The sequence below is a fragment of the Fukomys damarensis genome, unplaced genomic scaffold (assembly GCF_012274545.1).
Source record: "Fukomys damarensis isolate Sample0158 unplaced genomic scaffold, DMR_v1.0_HiC HiC_scaffold_15, whole genome shotgun sequence".
Classification (NCBI taxonomy): domain Eukaryota; kingdom Metazoa; phylum Chordata; class Mammalia; order Rodentia; family Bathyergidae; genus Fukomys; species Fukomys damarensis.
This window is the reverse complement of record NW_022900927.1, coordinates 11679345-11690073: the sequence shown is the minus strand read 5'-3', so window position 1 is coordinate 11690073 and position 10729 is coordinate 11679345. Positions and strand designations below refer to the sequence as shown.

Sequence of the window (10729 nt, the reverse complement as noted above, 5' to 3'; positions counted from 1 at the left end):
TTTTTTTTTTTTTTTTTTTTTTTTGGTACTGGGGATAAAACTCGGGATTGTGCTTGCAAGGCAGGCGGCAGAACCACTGAGTTAAATCCCTGGTCCTCTAATAGTCTTATTTGTGCATTGTAGTAGTAAGTCATTTCAAAAGGTCTTTGCAGCGTTTGGGGGTCCTTGTCTTTTTTAATGTAACCATTCTATACTTTGAATTTCATGTCAAATGCTTTTTATGCCTGATTAGAAGAGTTGTCTGTCATCAAACCCCTGCCCTGTGCTTAATTTAGTTTTTGAAGATGAGGTCGTGCCTAGGCTAGCCTCAAACCTCTGGGCTCAAACCATTCCCCTACCTCAGCCTCCAAATAACTAACTAGAGACACAGCACCACTTAGCACAGCATAGGTTTTTTGTTGTTGTTGTTGTTTTTTTTTTTTTTTTTTTTTTTTTTCCGGGGATTGAACTCGGGTCCTTTTGCTTGCAAGGCAGGCCACCGAACCGCTGAGCTAAATTCCCGGCCCTTTTTTTTTTTTTTTTAAGGTAAAAATATTTGTAGTTTACATGTGTCTCATGTGCTATTTTCTTTTTCTTTTTTTTTTTTAATTACATCTTAGTTTACTCAAATGCATCCTGCACTTTTGATGGAAAGTCATTGCAAAGTTTCGTGCAAATTTAACAAACTTTCATGTTAATTTAACCTGTCCTTTAAAGATAGAATTGTTGACTTGATTTGTGGATTACTTTTGAACATGAGAACATTTTTGCCAAGTACAAAACTAGGAATTTCCAGAATGAATATGCTTGTTTTTTGTTCTTAAAGTTCATGAGATATTTTAAAGCTAGTATTCTTAATATTATTAGCTAAAAGTAACCTTATATCTACTGCCATCTTCTCAGAGATAAAAGTAAGAGATGCCTCACCCAGCTCTCAAATGGTGGAGAGGCCAAAAGCATATTTGGTCCCTTACAGCAGAGGATGACTGCTCTGACCCCTGAATTACTGTGCTGTGTGAAGGACCTCTCTTCAACATCGTGTTCTCCTCTCCGTGTGTGCATTATTCACTTTTCTTGGGCCCATGCAGTTCTTGTTTTTGTCTGTTCTAGGAGCTGTGTACCCTTGGTTTCTGTAGAGTATACACATACCGTATACCCTAAACGTGTGGTATGTGGGCTCTCAAAGGACGAAACATTTCTTTTTCTTTCTTCTTTTTTTTGGTCCCGGGACCTTGCACTTGCAAAGCAGGTGGCAGAACCACTGAGCTAAATCCCCAGCCCAATATTTCCTGTTTCTCATGTGATGGGACATGGCAGAAAGCACAGAACAGGCAAAGTACTCCCAGATACAGAAGCAACACTGCTCACATAGGCCTTCATTGAATTAAATGGAAACAGCCTAAGAATGAATTGTGACTCAGAATTTCCCAAATGTTAAAACTTCCATGTGCCTCATTCTAGTTGAGGTTAATAATACTCTGACATGACTCATACGATTTTTTTTTCCAAGACAGGGTTTTGCTATGAGGAAGCATTTCTTACTTGATGAAAGCAATATTCCCTCCTGTCTCTCTCTACAAACTGAAATACTGCTGAAAGAAATGTTATTTTAATTTTACAATTTATCAGGATTTTTTTGCATTAAAATAAATTAATAGCATTAAAAATGCAATGAAGAGTATTGTTTTTCAGGGATCACTGTGATTTGTTTTAGGGCCCATTGGCTGTTTCTTTGTAGGATAATTTACTTAACTCTTTTTTTTTCCCAGTAAAATTGACTTAATTAAACATGTAAAGAGGAGATATAAGCTCTAAGAATGCAGAAAAGCAAAAAACTGTTACATACATAAACCAATCAACACAAAATAGGAATAGTTTTGCCAGTCCATCTTTTAAATTGCAATAAGTAGTATCTTTTTTCCTGATACGAGAATGGAGAATTACATGTGGTCTTAGGCTCTTCTTCCCGTAACTGTTGGGAATGATTTATTTGATGCTTTAAATAACCCTGAAAATAGTAGGAAGGCAGAGCCTGGGGCTTTTTCTTTGTTTCTAGAGAAATATTGGTTGGAAGAAACATTGCTATAATCAATTACTTTTATCCTTTTTGGTAACACATTTTTCCCCCACTTATGTTGTGTAAAAAATATTGTGTAGGAAACTAGTCATTTACTTATCTGTTACATCCTAATAACTTAAAAACCATACCTGTTTGGGTTTTTTTTCTTTAGTGGCTGACAGAACAAATGCAATGTGGTCTGAGGGACGATATGACTATGAAAGGCTTCCAAGAGAACGAGTGCCTCCTCGCAGTGACCCCAGTGTAAGTTCCTCCTACACACAGGATCACGGAGAACCTAATGTGTGAGTTGATCTGAAAGAGCAAAGCTTGGCCTAGGAACATCTTCCAAGTGGCAGTAATTAATTAAAACTTCAGGGTGAAAAATAGGCCAAGCTTGTCTCAAAAGTTAGAAAATAAATGACATTTTATTTATGTAGAAAATCTATATTTTATATTGCTTAAACTTCTACAACAAAGACCTTATATTGAATTTAATTTGTGAAGTTTTAGCATATAAAAGTCAGACTGTGCATTAGTATTTGAGCATCTGCTCTTGCTATTGGCTGTCATGTATTTGTCTCTGTTCTTAAAAATGTTTACAGATTGAACGTATAAAATTGAAAGAGTAGACTTGCATTTTAGAGGAAGCCCAAAGAGGAAGTCTTTAGAGGAAGTCTTCCCGGAGCCCAAACATGTTAGTGTTCTTGTTTAGGGCTCCTGTGGGGCGCTTCCCTTGGTCATTTGGCACGGCCAGTAAGATCGCCTGTGGGTGCAGGCAGGCAGTTTGCCGTCTGTCCTCCTGCTGGTCTCTGTGGCTCTGGGAGTTGGGAATTTTGAGCTAGGCCTTTCTCCTAGGAGTGTGCTGTTTTGCCTACTGTACCCAGTATCCGATCTAGTACTCAACAGGAGCTCAGTACTTATTAAATGAATATAGAACACATCCCCCTCCCTTCCTTTGTCCTTCCGTCCCTATCTCCCTCTTCCCCTTCTTTCTCCCTCTCTCCCTCTCTCCCTCTCTTTCCCCTCCCTCCCTCTCTTCCTTTCTCTTTCCCTCTCTCCCTCTGTCCCTCCCTCTCTCTGCCCCTCTCTCCCCCTCTCCCCCTCTCCACCTCTCCCTGTCTCCCTCTCTCACCTGTGACCACAGCCCTCTAGAGGCTGAGGCAGGAGGATCGAGCGTTGGAGGCCAGTGTGGGCTAAGGAGCAAGGCCCTATTTCAAAAATAAGAAACAGCAGCAGCCACCATTAAGTTGTGCACAGGCCCTTCTAAGCACTAGGCCAGTCAGGTTGAGGCAATGCTGTGTGGAGATATCACAAGTCCGTTACACAGCATCAGAGGGCATAAATACTTGTTTATATGTAAGTTAGTGTTTTCTATTTGCAGTACATTATTTATTCATACAACTCGCTGAAGTGGACAGTGTCTTTTTCAGGGTCATCGTCACTGGCCTAGATCATATAGCTAACATTGGGCTTGATACAAGGTGATTTAAGTTGGAAAAATGAAGAGGCTGTTATATTTCAGGATAGACAGGCTAACTTGTTACCATATGTCATTTTTTCCTGGTTAGTATGTACACTTCATGTTTATAATCAACCCAATGTTTAAAATTTTTTTTGACTTGATAAAATTATTGGACAGTTTTCCTGAAGGGTGAACAAATGATGTAGGTAAATGTGGTGTAGAAGGAGGTGAGGGATGGGAAGAAATTAAATTTTAAATACTTTATTTCAAAGACACAGAAAATAATTTTCTGTTTGGATGTGTCATCAACTGGGCACCCACCTGCAGGGCTGTGTGCTATATTACCCGAGCAGCCCTGTGTGGGAATAGGAAAAGCTGGTGGTTTTATTGATTTGAGATTGCAGGATGAGGCTATGGAGGGTGTGACCGAGAATCACTAAGGTAATGTGCTATGTTGTCTGGGCTGATGAACAGGAGACGAGGAGGAGGGGGAGTGAGTGAGGCTGGGGGTTGAACGCGTCTGTACCCTCAGTTACACCTGAGGCTAAAGTGGAAAGATGGAGTGTTTGAGGCCACCCTGGGCAACTTAGCCACACTCGGAATTTAAAAGGGCCAGATTGTCGTTCAGTAATAAAGCATACCTAGACTCAATCTCTTAGTATCAGCAAGAAAATAAAAACAAAAGCAAAAAAAAAAAATATGCGAAAGGGGTGGAGGATTAAGATTGTGAGGGGTTGAGGGGATAGACTCAGTGATGTTGATGCCACTGTGGGAGAAAGATGGGCAGCTTGTGTGTGTGTGTGTGTGTGTGTGTGTGTGGTACCAGGTATCAAACTCAGAACCTTGCCCTTGTGAGGCAGACAGCAGCATCACTGAGCTAAATCCCTGGCCCTAGGCAGTTGTTATTTTGAGAGCATGGAGTTTCCAAGATAGGAAAGTTCTGTTTGAAGTTGTGTGGTGATGGTAATAGGTGGGTGGTATAAGATATGGAAATTAACAGGGAGAAAATTTATGAAGAGATTTTTGGCTTCATGATTCCCATCAGAAGGCCTCAGTTTTAGCTGCACATTAAAATTGCCTAAAGAAGTTCTTTTTGTTTTGCTGGGGATTGGACCCTGGCCCTTGTGTATGGTAGGCAAGTGCTGTCCACTGAGTCACAACCCTACCATTTAGGGAGCTCTTTCATACTCATATACGGGCCCATTCCCCGTCAGTCATCTCTGTGGGCAGAGAGTGGACCTGAGTTTTACTTAGAATTTCACCAGGAGATTCTTTGTATGCAGAATTAAGAAATACAGATGTAGTTGAAGAGTACAGCACTGCTGATGGTAAGAGCTGAGTTAAAGATGATGGGTGATAGGTTAGTCAGGGAAAATGATATGGGACCGTAACCCCAGCTACTTATGAGTTTGAGACACAAGGAGGATCACAAGTTCAAGGCTAGCCTGGGTAACTAGGCAAGATCCTACCTGAAAATAAGCAAAAAGCCCTGCTAGAACATTTGCCTAGCATGTGTAGTACCCTGGGTTCACTCTGTAGTAGAAGAAAAAGAAAGAAAAAGAGATCGATAATAGAAGTTCTCAGTGAATGAATGTGTTTGATAAAATGTAAGTAAAACCAAACATTTAAGTCTGCTTCTTTTTTTTTTTTATATTACTATTTGCTGTTTGTTATGTGAAACAGGTTTTCGTCCACTCAAAAAAATATTTTCAACAATAATGAGCAGGGAAGGAGATAATGTTTTCATGAGTACTTTTATAACAAGACTAGATGTAACCTGAATTGTCTTTCTCTTTTTTGCGGGGGAGGGTTTGAGACAGGGTCTCACTATGCAGTTGAGACTGCTTTGGAACGCACTACGTAGCCCAGGTTGGTCTAGAACTCACAGCGATCCTCCTGACCTAGCCTCCCAAGTGCTGGGATTATAGGCATGCACCACCACGCCCAGCTAACCTGAATTGTCTCTTAAGATAAATCTCTCTTCTTAAAATTGTCTGGCTCCTTGGTTCCCCCTGAAAGAGGAGCCTTTATTGCTGCTGTTCTTTCTAATATCACAGAGCCTGCCCGCAACTTGTATGGATTCATTCCTCTTTTTGTCCTTTTAATTCCACTCTGTTCCCTCAGCCTCTTCTCATTTATAGGCCTTTCTGTACTTCCACATCCCTCCTCCCAAGGACTCAGGTACTTATGAGCCTTATTTTGTTAGTAATTTCAAGTTCCTTTTCCCTTCAAGACATTGTGTCCTTTGTATTACTCTTGTAAAGTATCAATTTATCTTCTGAGTTGGACCTGCATTTTAATTAAATATAGCATAGATTCTTAGGGTATTTTTGTTGTTGCTGTTGTTAAGTTGATTGATCATACAGATCCCTTCTGAGAATGTTTTTAAAGCTATAATATAAAGATGCACAGGGCTGGGGATTTAGCTCAGTGGTGCTGCTGCCTGCCTCACAAGCACAAGGTCCTGTGTTTGATCTCCAGTACCAATAAATAAATAAGTAAAAACACTAAATACACTAAATTGGAGGAGGCATTGTGTTTAAATGTCAGTGTGAAGTACAAAAAAAACCAATATTTGTGATACAGTTATATGTAATTAAGTAGATATTAGTCAGATTTAGATTTTCATTTGTATAACAATAGTTTACAAAGACGAAAGGTTTGTTTTGGTTTAAAGTTTTGAATGTTTTACTGCATGACAGACAGGATCTGTGGCAAGACAGTGTATCTTTATGGGCACGTGTGCCAGAGCAGAGCTGCTCACTGAGTAGCAAGGGAACATAAGGACAAGAAGGGGACTAGGTCCTACAGTTCTCTGTGAAGTTGGGACCCCCACTGACCTAAAAAACCACCCTGGAGGCCTTACCCACTCTCCTCTCTGCAGAACCAGTGTTTACCACAGGGGCCTCTGGGACACGATAAGGGCCAGACTGTAGCAGTGAGTCATCACCATGAAGAATGGGAGTGGGCCTTCCCTGTATAATGTCTAAATTAGGGGTGTAGTTTGAGATCCCTGAAACAGCTAGCAGTAACATAATCTGAAGACAATAATCTATTTTGTGTTACTGTCTCAGTTAGATACATACTTGTTGTGTTGTTGGTATCTACATTTAGTTGAAAGAGTAATTTTATGTTCACATCTGATTTAAAGGAACTCACTGAATCCTTGGGTTAAAATCTTTGACATTGAAAAAGAAACGTAAAGTTATAATTTTTGACCTGAGATTTAATAAAACTAATTTGTTATTTAAAGTTTATTTTATTTATTTTTTGTGCTTATTTAAAATTTAAATATCTTTGCTTACAAAGTGGAGATTATCAAGGTGGAGATGATCTATAAACTGTACTGCCATATACAAAAATGTTTATAAGCAGAGTTATTTATGAAAGCTTCAGAGTGGCAGCAAATGAATGCCTCACAGCAGGCTAGGTGAATGGTTCCAATATCAGGAAGGAGAGTAAATGGTCTGCTGACATTTGCCAGAGGCATGATACTGAAAGAGGCCAGGCACAGCAGTGTATCCTGTGTTGTGCTTTTATGTAAAGTTCTGGAACACTACAATTGCTAGGAACGTGGTTACTTGTGGGAGTTATGGGAGAGAGTGCCTGGATTTTGTTCTGGTAGGAATGTTCTACTTCTGTAGGAGTGTCTTGATCTGGATGATAATTGTATAGTACTTATCTTTGATTTATCTCCAGCAGTATATTTGTGGTGTGTGTGTGTGTGTGTGTGTGTGTGTGTGTGTATTTTTTTTTTTTTTGTTACCAGGGATCCAACTCAGGACCTTGTGCTTGTGAGGCAGGTGGCAGCACCACTGAGCTAAATCCCTGGCTCATGATTTGTATATTTTTTAAAAGTGTGTCATATCTCAGTGCGGAGTATTTTCTTTTTGCTAAGTATGAAATTTCATCTAATCATTTAAAAAGTGAGTAACCATACATTAGTTCCACTGATGAGGGAGTGTGATGTTGTTTTATTTTGTATATCTGGGTCCTGTTGTCCAACAAAAAAGCAATTTTACTGCTTTTTTTTTTTTTTTTTTTTTTTTTTTTTTGGTACAGAGATTGAACTTGGGACCTTGCACTTACAAAGCAGATAGTGGCACCACTGAGCTAAATCCCCAGCCTGCATTTATTTTATTTTATTTTTTTGGTACCTGGTATTGAATTCGGATCTTTGCGCTTGCGAGGCAGGTGGCGGCACCACTGAGCTAAATGCCTAGCTCTCGGCCTGCATTTTTTAATAGTTTCCATTTTGTCTCATTTGTATCAGACAATGTACTTGACAACGTTTTGGATGTGGGTGGCATATAAACTATGAAAGATGGGGGTACTGTTGGGAAGGCGCTTCCCATGCTAGTATGAAGCACCTGTGAGCTCCTGGCTTGGAAAACCTGGAAAGGCAAGTAGACACTCATTTAAATACATCTGAGTATTGGCAATCTCATTCTGAACATATAGGACAGAGAACCTGGATGTGAGCATGTGCCTTACAGATTGTAAACTAGCAGGTGTCTACATTTAATGTCTAGCTATCTATGATGTCCTCATTTTTAAAGCATGCTTGCTAGAGCTGGAGGCATAGGTCAGTGCTAGAGCGCTATCTATGCTTAGCGTGAGTGAGGCTCTGTGTTCTATCCACACATCTCGTGCTCCCCCAAGCATGCTGTGTTTTAATGTACAATTTATTATTTCTTTTGCTACAGGGGATGGAATTTAGGACCTTGAGCTAAATCCCTGGCCCTAATATAATTTGTTACATGGTTATTTGATTTCTTAGTCTTTATCAAGTCCAAGCTAGAATGTCCAGGCATGGGAGTCTTATCTTTTTCGCCTGATGAGGAACAGATAGGTAAGATGAAAATTCTAATGAGACCAAAACATGAAGTGATGATTTTCTTGCAAGCTTATTTGTAACTGGGGGACAATTTCAGTTTCAAAATTTTTAGAGATAATAAAATTTGAAGATTGGGATCAGTGATGTTATATTGTGGGTATTGTAATAATAGCGGGCACTGAGGAAGCAGTACCACTTCCACCTGACTTCTCTGTTCCTTTAACAAATATTGCCTAACATGAAAGATTTCCTTTTCAGTTTTTTGGAATTTTGAGGTAAGGTCTTGCTCTGTAGTCCAAGGTGATCTTGAACTTAAGATGCTCCTGCCTCAGCCTCGTAACTGCTAGGGCATTATAGGTATAGGCATGGGTTCGTAGGCGTGTGCCACCTTTTTTTTTATTGAGGCAGTGTCTGTGTAGTTTGCTCTGGTCTTGAACTCAGTATGTAGCCCAGGCTAGCCTTGAATTCCCAGTGATCCTCCTGCCTTGACCTCCTGAGTTCTGGGATTACAGGCTACAGTATGTAGCCCATGGCTGGCTGTGTGCTACCTTTCTGGGTTTTAATAACTATTTTATCTAAGGTAGATTTTCTGTTTTTTGACAGTAGTGGTAAAAATAATAAAAACCACGGGAAGAACATTTTATTTTTCTTTCTATCACATTCATGTTAATTTTGAGTAAAATAATTATTAGATTTTATAATTAAGTAGTTATACAGCTTCTTTGAAGTACTTGGGACTGGAAGTACTTCAGATTTTGGATTTTTTTCAAATCTTGAAATATTTCTCACATGAAGTCAGGTGTGAAATTGTCCATTTTTGTCATCATGTCAGCTCTCGAAAAATTAGAGCTTTTCAGATTGAGGTTTTTGGACGTTCAATTTATGTAACAGTGCTTTGAAAGTTAACAGTATTTCTGCAGTTCTTATTGGTTATTTCTCTGAGTTTACCAATTAAAAAGTTCTTTGGTGGGGCTGGGGATTTAGCTCAGTGGTGCCGTCGCCTGCCTTGCAAGCGCTAGGACCAGCGTTCTATCCCCAGTACCAAAAAAACGTTCTTTGGTGAATTCAGAACTTGATTTTGATAGTATAGGAGGTTTCATAGGAAATACATGGCATGTTATTCTCAAGTGTAGTCATACCCAAATTATAATCCCAAACTCTTGCCTCATCAGTAATTCATTTATATATCTCTTCACAGTGTATTAATGTTGAAATAGTCTTTTCCTCCCACTCATTTCCTGAAACATTTTATTTAAAATATTTATATATGTATTTTAATTTTCTTTTTTTTCTTTCTTTTCTGGTACTGGAGATCGAACTCAGGACCTTGTGCTTGCGAGGCACAAAGCAAGGTGCCACTGAGCTAAATCTCCAGCCCCCTAATTTTCTTTTTGTGTCTCACTTTTTATTTTATTTTATTGACTGATTGTAGTATCATCGGTTGCACCTAGAGCCTTAAATATGTTAGGCACAAATGTGCTACCATTGAACTACACTTCCAATCCAGTGTTTTATACAATCAGTTTTCTTTTTCTTTTTCCCCCAATGGTGAATTCTCTTAAATATTTTAAGAAGATAGAGTAACAATGTTTTACAAACTTTGGAAAATAGAGGATGGTATAATTCTCACCATTTCTTTAAGGTATTATTTTGATATCAAAGCAACACAAAGACATAATAAGAGAAGAACCTACAGACAACACGCATGTGCATAAATGTAAAAGCCACCCACAAAACCAGTAGGAAACTAAATCCAGCCACATATAGAAAGGATTAGAGGCCACAATCTAGTAATCGATAGGTTAGTTTTAAATGCTAAACAGAGTTAATGTAACTTACCACATTAACAATATTGAGGAGTGAAAAATGATCTCCCACGAGCTGCAGAAAAAGCATTTAATAAAGCCCAGCATGATTATGCTTGAGGAACAAAAAAATTTCCCAAGCAAGGACAAAAAGGGAACTTTTAAAAAAGAGTGCATCTATGAAAACTCTACAACTAACATTATACTAAACGATGAAAAAATGGGCTTTTACTCACCTTCACTACTCTTATTCACTATTGTAGAGAAAGTTCTAACTAATATAAAAGAAAAAGGAAAGTAAATTAAGAACATTGTGGTTGGAAGTAAAGTAATACTGCTGTTATTCACGAATAACATGCGCTTGTATACAGAAAATGCCAAGACATTAATCAGAAATTTCCTGAATTAATATATGAATTTCACAGTCTCACAGAATATAAAAAAATACAAAAATCAATTTTATTTCTTTGTGCTAGCAATGAACTATACAGAAATGAAATTAAGAATATCACAGTTTGTTTTCTTCCTTTCTTCCTTTCTTCCTTCCTTCCTTCCTTCCTTCCTTCCTTCCTTCCTTCCTTCCT

At 38.7% G+C, this 10729-nt stretch overlaps 1 protein-coding gene across 7 annotated transcripts in view; it reads left to right on the top strand.

Annotated features, from left to right (window-relative positions):
* Positions 1–10729, top strand: part of LOC104873989 (periphilin-1) — a 282429-nt gene that overhangs the window by 176441 nt on the left and 95259 nt on the right. For all 7 annotated transcript variants that reach the window (XM_010640942.2, XM_010640940.3, XM_010640939.2 and 4 more), the window contains one exon: positions 2211–2302. In XM_010640942.2, coding sequence (XP_010639244.1) covers positions 2231–2302 — 72 coding nt within the window. In that variant the 5' untranslated portion in view covers positions 2211–2230. The remainder of the gene's footprint in view (positions 1–2210; positions 2303–10729) is intronic.